This window comes from Capra hircus, chromosome 19 (assembly GCF_001704415.2).
Source record: "Capra hircus breed San Clemente chromosome 19, ASM170441v1, whole genome shotgun sequence".
NCBI lineage: Eukaryota > Metazoa > Chordata > Mammalia > Artiodactyla > Bovidae > Capra > Capra hircus.
In genome coordinates, this window is record NC_030826.1 from 29143822 (window position 1) to 29161853 (window position 18032).

General features: G+C 38.7%; 1 protein-coding gene across 2 annotated transcripts in view; it reads right to left on the reverse strand.

Moving 5' to 3' along the window:
* The window catches only part of MYH8 (myosin heavy chain 8), a 28657-nt gene extending 18529 nt beyond the window's left edge, over positions 1 to 10128 (reverse strand). Inside the window, exons 1-14 of one of the 2 annotated variants that reach the window (XM_013972192.2) lie at positions 10086 to 10128; positions 8324 to 8558; positions 7507 to 7650; positions 7265 to 7421; positions 5147 to 5174; positions 4939 to 5047; positions 4754 to 4846; positions 4560 to 4623; positions 3550 to 3648; positions 3355 to 3458; positions 3060 to 3198; positions 1824 to 1942; positions 1597 to 1746; positions 70 to 240 (exon numbers count right to left, since the gene is read on the reverse strand). In XM_013972192.2, the coding sequence (XP_013827646.2) occupies positions 70 to 240; positions 1597 to 1746; positions 1824 to 1942; positions 3060 to 3198; positions 3355 to 3458; positions 3550 to 3648; positions 4560 to 4623; positions 4754 to 4846; positions 4939 to 5047; positions 5147 to 5174; positions 7265 to 7421; positions 7507 to 7650; positions 8324 to 8533 (1587 nt within the window). In that variant the 5' untranslated portion in view covers positions 8534 to 8558; positions 10086 to 10128. Of the gene's footprint in view, positions 1 to 69; positions 241 to 1596; positions 1747 to 1823; positions 1943 to 3059; positions 3199 to 3354; positions 3459 to 3549; positions 3649 to 4559; positions 4624 to 4753; positions 4847 to 4938; positions 5048 to 5146; positions 5175 to 7264; positions 7422 to 7506; positions 7651 to 8323; positions 8563 to 10085 lie in introns of both variants that reach the window. The other variant, XM_013972193.2, reaches the window with a different exon arrangement.

Here is an 18032-nt window from a genome sequence, read left to right on the forward strand (position 1 = left end):
CTGAAGTTGCTTAAGACACTTGGGAAAGTTATCCTTACAGTTCAGATTTCCTTTAGAAGTCAAACAGACCTTCTCGATGAGCTCGATGCAGGCGGCCAGGTCCATCCCAAAGTCGATGAACTCCCACTCGATGCCTTCCTTCTTGTACTCCTCCTGCTCCAGCACGAACATGTGGTGGTTGAAAAACTGTTGCAGTTTCTCATTGGTGAAGTTGATGCACAGCTGCTCCAGGCTGTTGAACTGCACAAAAGCAAATTTCCAATGTTAAAGGGATTTTTAAAGCAGTAGAATTCGTTACTGAAAAATCTTTTATTGAAAATATGTGAAATTCAGTAATGAAATAAAATTATGAACTAATTATTGTTTCTTCAGAAATCCCAGGAAAGAAAGGATCATTTTTGACATGAACTCTTTTTGTGATTTCTGGGCATTGTTTAAAGCTGTCAGCCACACAGCAAGAGTTCTGGTAGAATCGACCTCCTTCCCCTTCTAAGATTGCCTGGGCAATAATGTGTATTAAAAGTACAACACAAGTACAAACCAGTGAGTAGTGGGTTCAGATTTAAGGGTGAAAGTAATTTATTGCAAAGCCTCACCTTTTTACCACCCCCACTCTCTAATTCAAGGTGAAGTTCACATTTTCACTTTTGGCTGTCACTTTATTAAGGAAAGCTTTTCTTAAGACCTTTAATTGATGTACAAAGTGAAATTAATAGGTTAATTTGTCTTCATATCAAACATTTGGTAAATTCTCATTGTCACATCTGTGAAAGTAGGGACCTCGTGTGGTCTAGCATTGAAGATCTGATGAAGTCTTTATAAGTAATCTTTGTTACTTTATAGACACTTTCATTTTTATAGATGATGAAGCTAATGACCCAGAGGGGAAATGGTGCGTGTCAGATGAACCTGGAAGAGGAAAGACTATGAGCTGTCACTGGGCTTCTCCTTTTAGCTCCTCTTTCCTCAATGGGATGGAAGGAGCCTTGTGTATGGACCAAACACTACAGATCCAGGTTCCTATCTTGGCTTTGCCTTATGTGGCTGGAGGATCTTTAGCAAGTGTGCTGATATTTTTGCATCTGTTCTTCCACATTTAATTAGAAGTATGTTAGTTACTCCTTCTTGGGTTATTGTGAAGATTAAATGAGGTAACAATTTGAAGTACTTAGTAGAGTGCCAGAAATATAGACTTCTCGATAGAGTTTGGCCATTATTATTACTCCTGCTATTATCCTGTTACTTCCTAGATATTTTGTCCTAGGTACTATGTTGGAGAAAGCAATGTAGACACTACAAACGTAAATGAATAATACCCAGCATGCTGCTGCTGCTTAGTCACTTCACTCATGTCCAACTCTTTGTGACCTCATGGACCATAACCCGCCAGGCTCCTCTGTGCATGGGATTTTCCAAGCAAGAATACTGGAGTGGGTTGCCATGCCCTCCTCCAGGGGATCTTCCGGACCCATGGATTGAACCCACATCTCCTGCATTTCAGGCGAATTCTTTATCACTGAGCCACTGGGGAATACCTAATATATCAAAACCCAGATTGTCTTTCTCCCACTTTTTATTAATCTGAAGACAACTCACATCAAAGATCTCAAAGCCAGCGATGTCCAAGACCCCGATGAAGTACTGCCTGGGCTGCTTGGTGTCCAGCTGCTGGTTGATGCGGGTGACCATCCACAGGAACATCTTCTCGTAGACGGCTTTGGCCAGAGCGCCCACTGCATTGTACACCTTCATGGACAAAGTAATGTTTGTTGGCACTATTAAAGGCCTGGGAAGTGTGTGACTCATTCAGGTTGTGCACTTACCTGCTGTACCGTCTGGCCTTTGGTGACATACTCATTGCCAACCTTGACCCTGGGGTAGCAGAGAGCTTTGAGCAGGTCAGCAGAGTTAAGACTTTGGAGATAAGCAGCCTTGTCAGCCACTGCAGAGACACAATTCAAGAAATGTTGTTTAATGGCAGATGTTTCTTTAAGATAGTCTTTCCATTTTCCTCCAATCCATTTTCATTATTATTTAAATGAAAAACTTTAAATAATTCTATAGAAGGTCAGGCAAGTCTTCCTGTACATTAGAGCATGTACTTGCTAATAAATGATCAGTCAGTTACACTGGCCTTTGGTGATTTGTCGCAAGCAGCTTTTGAGTCATTTAGCAAAATCAAATGTAAGTCCAATGTTTATGGAAATACTTTATGTAAGACAAAAGCCAAAGTCCCTGCTCTTAGGTATGGTTGAAAGGTGACATGAATACACCTTATCTCAATTTTGCTCTTCCCAACTTACCATCAATGACCAGTTTCTTTATCTGAAAATGTGGGAACTAAGTCTCAATGGATGATTCCTACCTCGTCCCCTTCTGAAATGTTGCCAATGACTCTGATGTAAATGAGGGAGACAGAATGTCAAACTGGGATGATCAGGAAAGACTTCAAAGGAGCAGATAACTGTAGCTTCCATGGTGGTTTCTGTTTCGATATTCCTTCCATACAGTATAAGACTTTTCTATCTCAGTTTCTGTTTATCTTACTTGATGCCTAGATTGTCTGTAGGTTTACATGTAGACAACACACACACACACACACACACACACACACACACACTCGTGCACTGATGTCTAGGGATATCCTCCACCCCCAGCTCTGTGTTTGGGCAGACATTGTATCTCCCTGCCAGGTTTACCCAGTTGGCGCTGAAACACACTGAAACGCCAAGTTATCCTGTATACCTTCTTGTCATTTCTAAGGCAAAGTAAGCATATGGTTCTGTCTTATCCTCTCTCTGATCTGGCCCCAGGTTGTGCTTTTTAAATGCATACTTATAAGTGGCTATTAAGGTTCGTTTTCTCTTTTTGGTGTGTGTAGAAATGACAGAGATGTAGAGATGCTAAAAGGGAAAGAGGGCGAGGACAGAGTGCAGTATGTGCATGGTGTGCGTGCCCTTCAGAAATTTGGTTGCAAAGAAGATGTGAGTTTAGAAGAACTTTTTATTGTTTCTTGGTGTATTTTCTGCCTTAAACCCAGTTGGGGGTTCATTTGGTACCTTCAGTGCCGTCTGGCTCTGCTTGCTCCTCACGCTGCTTTTGCTTGAATTTCATGTTCCCATAATGCATTACTGCCCCTGTGAGCTTGTAGATGGACACTTTCTCCTCAGGAGTAAAGCCCAGGATGTCTATGGCACTCTGTCAGGAGAAATGGCAGGACAAAGGTTAGGGCAGAAGATATTAACGTATTTTGGTGAATTTACGCTATATTCTAAGGTAACCACACTTACAGTATGGTTGCTATTATCATTCCCATGCATAATAGATTTTTTAAAAAGTGAGTGTTTGTCTTACATCAGTGGCCATCAGCTCTTCTTGGTCATCAATGCTAGGGACTGTGATCTCCCCTTGACTGACAAAGGCGTAATCATATGGGTTGGTGGTGATCAGGAGCATTTCTGGGTGCACAGAGTTCAGGGTGTATGTTTCACATTAAAAGTAGTTAACAAAAATATTAACTTTTGTCTGTGAATTTAGGTTTGTTCTTACCAATCAGATCTGGCTTCTTATTGGAAGTGATCTGATAAAAAATATGGTAGCTTCTTTCTGCCTTCAACTGGAAAGTAACTCTAGACTTTTCTAGAAGATCTGGAAAGAGGGGGAAATAGACATTGAATTAGAAAAAATATCAATTCTCCTGAGATAGTAAATGAACCACAATGTCTTTGGCTAAAATTGGGGATATTACAATAGGCTTCATTGAGATTTCAACTTGATGATTGATCCTGTTGGTACTGTATGTAAGAATTCCAAATACATATGGCAATTACCCAGGGTTCTCACCATTTAAAAGCAAAGAGTGAAGGATGCATGCTCTAGTAACAAATCAGCTTTTCATATGGATGACTTGTGACCTTTGTCTTTTAATTGATCTTTAATATCCCCTCCTTCCTCAGCTCACCTTAGATTCTTTGGTGAGTGATTACCTTGGAAACATCTGCCAAAGCTCAGATCAAGAGCAAATCACAGAATGCCTGCCAACCTGGCTCCATCAGTCCTGCACGACCAAATGATGGTTGGCAGGCTCTGCTACCCTGGCCCTCTGCTACCTCTCACCCTGCCATCTGCCAAGGGATGGGCCCTTTTCTGAGAATTTGACTACCTGTGGAAATGTGACCAGTTAGTGGGAAATGCGTGTTTAGCAAATGTTAGATACTCTATTTGAACCAGTAAATGTGAATCCTTCTGCAAAAAAAAAAAGAGCAAATCACAGAAATATATTGTAAACCTGTAGATAACATATAGGAACCCGTGAATAGTCCTACTGTTGGTCCTGGAAAAAATGCCATAGTTGCTTCGGAGACTGGAATTCCAAAATGTGCTGCAGAGCCATCAGTCTGACACTGAGGTAAGCAGAGCACACAGACATCGTGGAGAATTATGGCCTTAGGTTGTGAGCGGCACTGGCAGCAGGCTCAGTGCTCACCACGTGTTGACAGTATTCCTACAAATGACATTCCTGGTTTATCTGTTTGAGTTTCAATGGTTGTGTTACTCACATGTTTCAATATCAGCAGAAGCCAGTTTCCCTGTGGTCCCGAAGTGGATCCTGATGAATTTACCCTTGCAAGTGAAAAAGACGATGTTATGTACAAAACAGCACATGAGTAAGAAGAGATTGAAATAACGACTGAGAGATGCCTTTGTGGGCATTTAAGACCCGAGAAAACCCTTCTGTGACCCAGAAACTCACAAAGCGAGAGGAATTGTCATTCCTCACGGTCTTGGCGTTGCCAAAGGCCTCCAGCAGGGGATTGGCACTGATGATCTGATCCTCCAGAGTCCCCTGCAGAGAAACACAAGAGCAGAAACACAAGGAAGTCCGTGGCTTCCTGAGTGCCCTGCCCATCATGATTCTCACATGCCCATCAGGCCCACCTGCATTTTGCCAGGTTCCTCCTTCTTCTTCTCCCCAGTGACTGCAATTGTTGCAAAGTACTGGATGACACGCTTCGTGTTCACAGTCTTTCCTGCCCCAGATTCTCCGCTGTCAAATAAAAACCAGAGAAGAGATCAGAACTACAGCTCACATTGTCAACATCTAAGACAATCACCACCAATCAGAGAAGAAGGAAAAATCACATACGTGATCAGGATGGACTGGTTCTCACGATCTGTGAAAGAGAAATCAAGACCATCATTTTTTAAAATAGTGCACATTCCCTATGAAGATTATTGACTCTGTTCAGATTAAATACAGTTTATTCTTTTTAACAATTTGAAGATATTGCCTGTGATTTTGGCTTTGTGTGTAGCTCCCAGACAGTACTTGCCTCTTGGAGTAAAATTTGTGAAAATGAGAGGCAAAGAATCATCTGTTTCTTCTGGTATTTTATTAATTTAAAAATGTATGGGCAATTTCAAACCTATACAAAGGTAGAGACAATACTGTTAAAAGCTCCTAGGTACCTGTGTGTACAGCATTTCAGTAGTTGCTATCTGGCCAATTTTATATAATCTATATTCCCATCCCAAGCTCGGTTATTTTAAAGAAAATTCCAGGCATCACATACTTTCATCTGTAGCTATTTCAGTAAGAATCAGAAATCTGAAGTTTCATTTAACAGATAAAGGAGGAATAAGTGATTTTTCTGATAGTTACATCACTTGTTAAGATATTTTGGTCTTCTTGACTTCTGGTTTATATACTTTTCGGCTGTCTGGCCTCCTCCCAGTTCTTGATATTAACTTGACTGCTGGTGATACTAAAAAAGGAAGAGATCTGGAATTGTATTAATAACTGTCGCTGTTCATTTCCTTTTATTTCTCTCTTTTATACACATTTTCTAAGTAATGCAAAAACTGTCACTCTATATGACTGATATGTTGGATTTATACCAATTTTCTGGTTTGTTAAATTTTTAATTCTGTACTGATTCTAGAGCATTCTCAAATCTAAAAAAACCTATTCAGAGAAATAGATACAAGATGGATGCTATTTAGATGTGCATATAGACTTCAAAGAACTTTAAAGCTCTGTTTAGGGACGTAGAGACAGATTTTGAAACATATTCAGATTGATTTCTTTTTCCAACAGAAGAAAAACCATGAAAGATCATGTCGCAGCCAGTGGGAACATAGATAAGAAAATAGTGTTTTAGTCTCTAACCTGGTCAGATGCTACAGTTTTGCATGGTTTTATATCAAAATCATGTTTGGAGATAAGTAATCTTGAATTTGGAGCAGCCCCGAAACCTGGGGAAGTGGGGACCTTGGTACAGGTGGTGGTATACATACCAGTATAAATGCAACTGCTGTGTGTTAAAACCTCTGGAATGAGCCTGAATTTGGATAATTTCTGGAAGGTAGCTAGGTTCTGTTGACAACCAAAGAACAGTTTACTAGCATGAAATCCTTATAGAATTGCTGGCCAGTTTGTAATGCAAGATTTGTATTTTATCCCTTTCTCTTCTCCTTGAAAAGACAATTTAAAAACAGCACAACAAAACAAACAAAAGAGAAACCAAAATGGAACAAAAAATCGTCTCCAGTTTCTAATATCTCATGGACCAACAGGAAACTCAGGAATTCAGGATATTTCCAAAGGCAATACATTTGGTGTATGCCGATAAAAGATTTTAATGCTATATTTGGGCTTGTAATTTGTATCAAAGCTGTTTGTTTATGTTTTGATAAGACAGGAGCAACAGACTTTGATATAAATTTTTAAAAAATGTTTTCAAAAAAAGATGGATTTCTATTTTCTTCCATTCTAGTAGGAAAATGCTTCAAAATCTTTGGGAGGGAAGTCACAGTTCTTTCTTTACTCATGTTCTATCTCAAACGCTGGCAGTGTTAGCTGTATCTATTCAAGATAAAGGAATTCACAACGCTTCCCAGCTATGGCTGGTATTTTCCTTGAATATACTAAAAAATATATTTGAACTTTTTTCCCTCTCCAAATCATAAATTAAAAAATATGGAAAAGAAACATATATGTAGGTCTGCTGATTGTTTCAACTAGGCTTTCAGTTTGTAGCTGGGTTAGCTTGGGCAGGTCAGTGAACTCAGTGACTAGCTTCATTTTACGCATCTGTAGAGTGGCTGTGGGGAAGATTATGTGATGTTACAGCACTGAAAGTTTCTTTAAAACAGTGAAGCCCTGTGTGGCTACAATGTATTATTGTAATCAAAGCCCAAAGTCTACTTGTTCATTCAAGATTCCGTTTCCACATTTCTGTAAATAGGTGCATCACTCACTCACCAGTCAGCATGAACTGATAGGCGTTGTCAGAGATGGAGAAGATGTGGGGCGGGGCCTCCTGGCGCTTCTTGCCCCTGTAGGCCGCCACCACCTCGGGGTTGTACACTGGCAGCCACTTGTAGGGGTTGACGGTGACGCAGAAGAGGCCCGAGTAGGTCTGAGAAAATCAGAACACTCAACATGTGGGATCTGATTCTACTTGGAGAGATAGATGAAATAAAGAGAGGTTGAAGGGCACTCACGTAGATCATCCAGGCTGCATAACGCTCTTTGAGGTTGTACAGCACTCCGGGCTCGTGCAGGTGGGTCATCATGGCCATGTCCTCGATCTTGTCATATTTGGGAGGGTTCATGGGGAAGACTTGGTCTTCTCTGACAGTGAGAGTCTGGCAAGTAAAGTGAGAGTCAGGTTTGTATTAATGGTTGGAGGTAGGATTTATGTGTATCTGCTTTGGTTATAAGACTATGATTGTGGGCACTTTCCATTATATTATTCAGTGTCCTTTAAATAAAAGCACAAAAATGTATTCATCTTAGAGTTTGATGGTAAAAAAAAAATTTGTTTCCTGTGATGAGCTAGAATACATCCTACTCTTTAAAATATACTTTTTCCTCCCACATTTTCATGTCCCAGGTTTATCAGTTTATATCATTTTACTTCAATGGGTTTAATTTTTTATTTCTCCTTGCCATTTATTATAAGAAACTTCAATTTGGGAGGAAGTAATGGGAAGATTAATACATTATTTACCTAAGTAGATAATAATTCTTTTGATAGAAACTAGTTTTTATTTCTCCCAGGTTCGGAGATTTAGACTGGGAAGTGAGCAATTGAAGGGAAATGCTGGAGGCTGACTAGGGGCTTAAAGTTCTTTTGGTGGTTGGGAAAGGGAGAAGTGAGAATTTCTTTTACCTTCCAAATCTGATGTCTGTTAATGGACTGGAAGGGTGTCTGGATTGGCAATAGACTTGGAAATTGTGAGCAAGGAAGGCTTCAACTTGAAGTGAGGAGATGGAGAAATAAAACAGGAAGGGTTTTCTCCTTATGTTTTTACTTACTGCTCCACGTTCTGTCTTTACAGTTACTTTCCCCCCTTCCTTGCTTTGTATGATGCTCTTCACATAGGATTCCTTGGGCTCTGCCACAAAGACTGATGTTTTAGCATCAAAGGGCTTGTTTTGGGCTTCAATGCGCTCCTTTTCTGATTTTCGAAGGTAGGGAGCGGCTTCGCCGAAAACAGCCATCTCAGCATCCGAACTCGCACTCATGGTTGTGATTTATTGAGAGAGAATTCTGCCTTGGGGAAAGAATGGGAGAGAGGGAAAAGAGAAGCCAGAAGTTATGTATGTGTGAGAAAAAGATTTGAAATGACAGAAATATTGAGGTTCCATCCCCAGCCTGGACTGTAATTGTTCTTCCAACCTGTGTTGACCAGCGTTCTATTAAGTATTAATAACACTAGCACAGGGCTGGTTTGGAATGAGACTGCAACCTGAGGCTTCATTTTTAGGGCTTTGAAAATTTCCTTCCCAGATGGCATGTCTTGATCCTCAGGGCTAGGGCACCTACAGCTGAGTGAGAATGGAATCTTTGCCTGTTTTAATCTCTAAACTCTAATAATATCTATAGCTAAGACTGTTGTTGATGGATTGTTTTATAGCAACTGTCATTCTTTAATCCTCAGATGCATAATGTTTGCATCTGCCATTTGCTGGAACGATTATAGAGTTAGGAGGGAAAGTTAGTCTTGTGCAAATGAAAGTTGATATCTTCCAAGCTAACCAAAACATTTTTGCCTTTTAGAGGGCCTTTTTTTTTTTTTTTTTCTCTTGTAAGCCAAATAATTCTTTTTAACATCCACTTTATGTTAAACATCTCTTGGTGGGTCATTAACCTCATAAGAAATCGTTATCACTCTAGGGTTTTTTTTTTTTTTTTTTAATATATCATTTGGCTTGTTACCAAGAGACTTAGCATTGCCTTAATTTCAAAATCTCTTTTAACATTCTCCTTTTGGCATGAAGGATTTGAACTGTCAGTTAACAGATCTAAACACAGGGGAATGAGAGCTTCAGCATGAAGGTGTTTCATCCTGCATAAATTCCACAGGCTTCTTTTCTCTTCATCCAGAAAAAGACAAGACAGAAATGTAAGAGCTTATCACATGCATATGAGCCATTGTCCTCTGTTGATAGATATGTGTCTCAGCATTGGCTCATTACTTTGATTGGGTCTTTTCTTTACTCTCAGGCAGTGAATTACTTGGGGGAAGGACCAGAATCTCTCCTTCTATTTTAAAGTGTGATAGATAGCACTCTGGGGTGTAATTCTTGTGATTTTTTTTTTAAACAAACAGTAACAAATCTTTCTAAAAACTACAGTGAATCATGAAAAAGTAACTAAAATATTATGGTTTTAAGAAGATGTTCATTTCTGTTCACATATTTTAGATTAAGAATGTTTACAGGTATTTAAAAAATACTGGTAAAACACTCAAGTATTCAGCGCTTGTCAGTAGAAGGAGGTTGGCACGGAGTAGTCCATTGCCCCTGACAGTTGTTAAGTGCCACTGAGAACTCACTGTCAAAATTCATTCTTTCCCAAATGGTCCTTTAATCCTGGAACTCAGATGAGGGTGGTCTCTGAGAATAAGACATTTGGAAGAAGTGATTTCCTAGCATTTATAAGCAGACATTTGGAAGGACAACATATTTACATAACTTCAAACTATAAGGAAATGGTGTACAGTGAAGAGCTGTCCCCAGCTTTGTTAGGCTACATCCCTTCTGTCATCAATAAATGAATAAAGTGGAGTCTTACCTCTGGATTCCAGATGAAGATGCAGGTTCAGGAGCATCTAAAACTGTAAAGCAACGAGTTTCTTTTTAATGAAGGTCTGAAATTCCAGTCAGATAGTTACAGAATTAAAACTTGCCTGGTCTAAATTGCAGAATTAAATAAATTCCAGTAAGATAGTTACAGAATTAAAACCTGCCATGGCTTTATGAAAATAAAAGTCAGAGCTGGGAGGAACAATTTCATGCTCAGAGATGGGCTGCAGGGTAAGCTGTTTCTGTCCGCTGGATCCCTGCAGGTCCCAAGGCCCCCATTCACTTACCTCTGGGTCCTTGGTGGAGATGTAGCAGGAGGGCTCATCGTGCTTATATAGGAGCTGGTGTGCTGATCCTGCAGCTTGCTCCTCTTTGTTAGGGCAAGACATTTGGCAGCGTGAACCCTCAGAATAATTTGTTCTGACATTTGTCATGTTTGGATATAATTAGAAGTATTCATATCATTTTGAGTATGTGGACCAATCTCCTATAAATAATGTGACAGGGACCAGTCTGCTGGCAGAGAATGCTTTCTAGTGTGCTGGGAAGGTAATCTTTGACAGTGCCTGGTGGGGCCTCAAAGTAAGTTCCTAAGAGCTATATTTGATTTGGCAAACTCTCACACATGCCTGTGGTAACCCAATGATCACAGCCTCAGCGAGCATTGCTTTTAGGGCTCTAACCACGTTTTCCTTCTTTGTTACCATAGGAACCCCCACCATCTTCACTACCTTGTGTCCCTGCCAAGGCTCACCCTTGGAGTCTGGGCTTGGGCAGCAAGGCAAGGTGAGAGAAGATTCTATACTGAGTCCCTACCATTAAGTCAGTGCTCATCCATCCAACATTGAAAAAAATATTATTTATTAGAAAATAATATGTATTCTTTGTAGTAAAAATACAGATAAGCAAAGAGAAAAAATGTCTGTAATCTCATTATGCAGAAGTAAGATAAGTTATAGACATATAAATTTGATTATCTTATATACACATATATAGCACATATTTGCTTTACAATCTACTTAAAAAATTCTATCATAGATAATTTTCATACCACCAATGAAATTTACACTCTTATTCTTTAAAAAAATTATATTAACATTCTTTTAAAATTAGAATCTTCTTTTTTTAATGGTTAGGGATATTGAAGTATACTTTATATATAGCAAAATTCACTCTTTCTACATGACAGTTATATGAGGTTTTTTTGCTACTATTTAAAGAAAAAATTTAAACTTTACAATAAAATTCACTTCTTTTGTTCTAAGAGTTTTTCATGTGCACTGTTTCTGGTAACCACTACCATAGACAGGATACAGTTTCTACCTTTTTTTCCCCAGTTGGAAGATTTATATTTTCCTAGAAGATTGCCTATTCCATGTGAGTTTTTATAGATTTTTTGGACATTTTTTTTGTGCATATCTTTTTATGGTTTAAAAAAACTCTTGTGTAGTCATCTATTCCTTTTTATTTTTTTAACGTATTTTGATTTTGTTCTTTTTATTTTAAATCATATTTGCCAAAGTTTTGTCTTTGTGTTTGCTCTTTTTCATTTAGATTTACCACATAAGTTTTCTTCTATTGTATTATTTTCTGCTTTTAATCTTCTTCATTCTTTTAGTTCTTTAGGTTTATTTTGTTTGTGTGTATCTAGTATCTTGAACTGAAAGCTTACTTCATTTATTTTCATTCTTTCTTGTGATCTTGCATGTTATTTATGGTTATAAAATTTTCTTTGGTTGCTACTTTGGCTGAATCCCAGGGGTTGATATGTATTATAGTACCCTTGTACAATTGTCATTTTAAAGTTTCTGTTTCCATTTCAGCTCTCAATTTATCTTAAGTGTTGTTTTCTTCTATTTTTTTAATTTCCAGATGTATAAATTTGGGCTTTGCGGGGGAGGATTCTCTTTTAGCTGCTGGTTCTTTCTCTTGTGTGTGTACACATGCAGTTTACTTCTTAGTAGAGCCAATAGGAATGAGGGACCTCGTGTGTCTGTATTTGTGTTTGTGTGTATATGTAATAAAACAGTTCAAGTAGCATCCAGATCAGAACTCCTAGGCAAAAACTGATATGCTTTTTGTCTCTATAGTTTTGCCTTTTCTAGAAACTTCATACAAGTGGAACCCTCTGTTGTGCAGTCTTTCACGTCTGGCTTCTTTTCCTTAGTATGCTTTTTGAGTTCCTCCATGCTGTTGCATATATCAACAGTTTATTCATTTTTGTTGCTAAGTGGTAGTCTATGATATAGTGCCACATTTTGTTTATCCATTCAAATTGATGGATATTTGAATTGTTTCTAGTTTTGGCTGTTATGCAAAGAGTTGTTGATAATATTCCATACAAGTCATCATGTGGACATTTGTTTTCATTTCTCTTGGGTAGATAACTAGGAGTTGAGTTGCTAGATTATATATGGCTAACTTCTTAAGAAATTGCCAAATTCTTTCCGACAGTGGCTGTGCCATTTTACATTTCCACCAATAAGATGAGGCTTCCAGTTTTTTTATATTCTCACCTACACTTGTATTGTCCTTTTTTGCTAAAGCCATCCTAGCAAGTAAAGAATCTGCCTGCAATGCAGGAAACCTGGATTCGATCCCTGAGTCGCTAAGATCCCTTGGAGAAGGAAATGGCTACCTATTCCAGTATTTTTGTGTGGAGAAGTCCATGGACAGAGGAGCCTGACAGCTTATAGTCCTGGGGTTGCAAAGAGTCGGACATTACTGAGCGACGAGCCCTTGCTATATATCCTAATGAGTGTAGAGTGGTATCTTAATGTGGTTTTAAATTGTATTTCCTTAATGAATTAATGATTTTGGTTACTTTTTATATACTTATTTGCCATTTATATATTTTCTCTAGGTGAAGAGTCTATCCAATTGTTTAGTTCATTTAAGAAATTGGATAATTTTCATATAATTTGTTAGAGGTCTTTATACCCACATATATAGATATGTTTTGATATAAGTCCTTTATCAGATATATGATTAACAAATATTTTCTTGCAGTCTGTGGCTTGTCTTTTCATTTTCTTAATGGTGCCTTTTGAATAGCAAAAGTTTTAAATTTTGATGCAGTCCAGTTTATCAGTATTTACTTTTATAGATCATGTTTTTACGATTTTTCTTGTTTTAAAATTGAGTCTATAATAGTGTGAGAAAGCTGTTGCGTTTCCCTCCCAGAGTCAACAACAGTTATCAGATTCCTGTGTGTCCTTAAGAGGTATTTTATGTATGTATAAGCAAATTTAGATATATTTTTCCCCCATATGACTCAGTTCTTATGAATTTTTTAGATCAGTGTACTTTAACCTTTTTTTCAATAACTTGCCCACTGAAGAGAGACATTAATCAAATTTAATTCATTAAGTTTAATTTCTTTTTAAGAAATGAATACTCAGCATAAGATTTTAATTAAATGGATTTAAATTTAAACTTGAATTAATTTCTCCATAACAAAAGAGATTAAGCAATAAGTTTTTTTCAGATAAGGTTGAGTTTTTTTTTTTTTTTCCCCCTGGGGGCCATAGAGAAGCACAAACTATTATAATGCCCAAGTTTTTTTGCTCTCCTAAGAACTAATTTTTACTTCTTAAGGACTGATGTCACCTCCATTGAAAATGTATGTGTTAGATATTTGAAAAGCATTTATGTTCTCTCATTGTTGGCTACAAAATATTTTAAAATTTTATCATTCAACCTATTATTTGTGTTTTTCAAATCATGTGTTTTCAGTTTTGTCTACTTGATTTGTGATTTTTCTAATAGATGTAAGTTAAGAGTCCACTCTGGTTATTCTCAGACTGTCCAGATTTTTGTTTATGCAATTCAAAGTTAGTTGCTAACTCCATAGAAATTTATGATAGTTTTATCTTTTTTGGTAGATTGTATCTTTTTGAAATGAAATATGAACTATCCCTGCTGCTTTTAGTAGTATTTTGCTTTGAGTTCTTTTTTTGCTAATATTTTGCTATACTGTGTTGCTTTCACTTTTCACTTTTCACTTTCATGCATTGGAGAAGGAAATGGCAACCCACTCCAGTGTTCTTGCCTGGAGAATCCCAGGGACGGGGGAGCCTGGTGGGCTGCCGTCTCTGGGGTTGCACAGAGTCGGACACGACTGAAGCGACTTAGCAGCAGCAGCAGCAGCAGCATGTATATGGACTATCTTTTTCCATATCTTTATTTTCATACTTTCTGAGTATTTTATTTTATATCTAGCTTAAAAAATCAATCAAGTAGCTACTTTAAAAGTTCATTATATGGACTTCTTTGAATAGGTAAGTTTTAGAGGCTGCAAACTGGCCTGTATTTTATGGTGAACACCATATAAGGCTTCCCTTGTGGCTCAGCTGGTAAAGAATTCACCTTTAATGTGGGAGACCTGGGTTTGATCCCTGGGTTGGGAAGAGCCTCTGGAGAAGGAATGGCTACCCACTCCAGTATTCTGGCCTGGAGAACTCCATGGATTGTATTGTCCATGCGGTTGCAAAGAGTTGGACACGACTGAGTGACTTTCACTCACTCACTCACTCAGTGTCTTAAATATCCATGTAACTAGCCAGATGTTATTTTGTATGGTTTTATGCAAGTCACCTAACATCCGTAGGCTTCAGTTTGTTCATCTGTTAAAGGGCAATTATAATAATTTTCCACCACCTCACAGGTTTAATGAGAAATATAATTAATCCTCACAGGATCAGTGAGAAATATGTGTGAAGCAGCTACCATAGTAACTGGCAGTGTAGAAAGTATTTGATAAATATTGGCTATTATCACTCTGTTGAAAACCATGTAAAAGATAGGACTCTATTACCATAGGTCACAGGGTATCACTGGAGTCTTTTAAACAAGGAACTGACGTTTTAAGATTTGCATTTTAAACACAGTTATGGTAGCATCATGGAAGATGGATTGGAGAAGTGCAACAGAGATAACCTACTTAAGCAGTTGTTGTGCTATTTTAGGGAAGAGTTGAGAACCTAAACTAATCCAGTAGCTCTTGGAAAAGAAAAGAGGTGGGGGTGTGTGTGGGGTGTGTGGGGGATTGTAGACTTGACTGTGCTTGCTGCTGGTGAAATATAAATAACTGTAGATGTTTAGGAATCACTTAATTTATTCTACCCCAAGACAATGAAAACTAAATTTCCTGAGATTACGGTAATATTTCACTATGAAAAGGGAACAGATTTGGAAGTAATAGACAAAGGATAGAGCTGTAATTCAACATCAAATTGCAATAGTCAGTTCAGTTCAGTTGCTCAGTCATGTCTGACTCTTTGTGACCCCATGAACCACAGCACACCAGGCCTCCCTGTCCGTCACCAACTCTCGAAGTCCAGCCAAACCCATTTCCATTGAGTCGATGATGCCATCCAACCATCTCATCCTCTGTCGTCCCCTTCTCCTCCTGCCCTCAATCTTTCCCAGCGTCAGGGTCTTTTCAAATGAGTCAGCTCTTCGCATCAGGTGGCCAAAGTATTGGAGTTTCAGCTTCAGCATCAGTCCTTCCAATGAACACCCAGGACTGATCTCCTTTAGGATGGATTGGTTGGATCTCCTTGCAGTCCAAGTGACTCTCAAGAGTCTTCTCCAACACCACAGTTTGTAGTAAAAGAATGCAAGTTTCCAGGAATAATAAATTTTTACTGACAACAAAGTAACAAGCCCACCCTTGAGTTCAGTTCAGTCACTCAGTTGTGTCCAACTCTTTGCAACCCTGTGGACTGCAGCATGCCAGGCTTCCCTGTCCATCACCAACTCCTGGAGCTTATTCAAACTCATGTCCATTGAACCAGTCATGCCATTCAACCATCTCATCCTCTGTCGTCCCCTTCTCCTCCCACCTTCAACCTTCCCCAGTGTCAGAGTCTTTTCTAATAAGTCAGTTCTTCGCATCAGGTGGCCAAAGTATTGGAGTTTCAGCATCTGTCCTTCCAATGAATATTCAGGACTGATTTCCTTTAGGATTGACTGGTTGGATCTCCTTGCTGTCCAAGGGACTCTCAAGAGTCTTCTCCAGCACCACAGTTCAAAAGCATCAATTCTTTGGCATTCAGCTTTCCTTATGGTCCAACTCTCACATCCTACATGACTACTGAGAAAACCATAACTTTGAATATACTAACCTTTGTCAGCAAAGTGATATCTCTGCTTTTTAATATGCTGTATGTAGGTCAAGCCCACCCTACCTGACATCAAACATATTTTAGAAATGTAGTGATGGAAATAGTGTGAAGTTAATGTAGGTGAAGGTGAGTAGATTAGTAGAACTACTATTAGTAGTCTAAAAATGGTTTCTGGCATGTACAGAAATTTAGTATATCAAAAGATAGCACTTCAGATCACCTGGGGTTGGGGGTGGAGAGAAAGGACAATTAGGTCCTTGCCTGATACCATTTATAAAAAAAAGTGAAGTAAGCCAGAAAGAAAAACACCAATACAGTATACTAACACATATATATGGAATTTAGAAAGATGGCAATGATGACCCTGTATGCAAGACAGCAAAAAAGACACAGATGTGTATAGTGGACTTTTGGACTCAGAGGGAGAGGGAGAGGGTGGGATGATTTGGGAGAATGGCATTGAAACACATATACTATCATGTAAGAATCGAATCACCAGTCTATGTCTGATGCAGGATACAGCATGCTTGGGGCTGGTGCATGGGGATGACCCAGAGAGATGTTATGGGGAGGGAGGTGGGAGGGGGGTTCATGTTTGGGATCGCATGTACACCCGTGGTGGATTCATGTCGATGTATGGCAAAACCAATACAGTATTGTAAAGTAAAATAAAGTAAAAATAAAAATCTGAAAAAAAAATTCCACTTTCAAAATTAAAAAAAAAATGCTAGATGAATTGAAATCTTAAGCATTAAAACAAAGGAAAACTGTAAAAAAAAATTCAAGAAGAAATGGAGATATGAATAAATAGAAGTAGCCAAAAGATACAGACAGACAGTTAATGGAAGAGGCAATGCAAGTGGCCAATAAACTTGAAAATACTCAAAGTTCAGGATATTCAAGACCAGATAACAACTGGTATATTTCACCCATCAGGTTAAACAAAACCAAAACCAAAAACTGGACTAAAATTTCAGAAATGAAGGCTTGATTGGAATAAAGAGGCATTTATTTTGGCTTTATTCTTTATTAGGACAAGAAGCACTTGAATTGTGTTCTGCTAGACCATCACTTCATGGCAAATAGATGGGGAAACAGTGGAAACAGTGGCTAAGTTTATTTTTCTGGGCTCCAAAATCACTGCAGATGGTGATCACAGCCATGAAATTAAAAGATGCTTACTCCTTGGAAGGAAAGTTATGACCAATCTAGACAGCATATTAAAAAGCAGAGACTACTTTGTCAACAAAGGTCCATCTAGTTAAGGCTATGGTTTTTCCAGTGGTCATGTATGGATGTGAGAGTTGGATTATAAAGAAAGCTGGGCGCAGAAGAATTGATGCTTTTGAACTGTGGTGTTAGAGAAGACTCTTGAGAGTCCCTTGGACTGCAAGGAGATCCAACCAGTCAATCCTAAAGGAGATCAGTCCTGGGTGTTCATTGGAAGGACTGATGCTGAAGCTGAAACTCCAGTACTTTGGCCACCTGATGGGAAGAGCTGACTCATTTGAAAAGACTCTGATGCTCGGAAAGATTGAGGGCAGGAGGAGAAGGGGACGACAGAGGATGAGATGGTTGTGTTAGGGGAAGCACACTTATTGAAACCGCCCACCCTGGCCAGGCACCATAGTAACCATTTGCATGAGTTGTTTTATGACAGGAGATCCTGATAAGGAATACGGAACTAATAAGCCACCACCAACCAGAAGAGTTCAGCAAAGGTCTAAAGGAGACACCGTGTGTCCGTCCACTTTCCGGAATCCCTCTCGCTAGCACGCATCTTGGCTGAGCGATGTGTGCGCCACCAG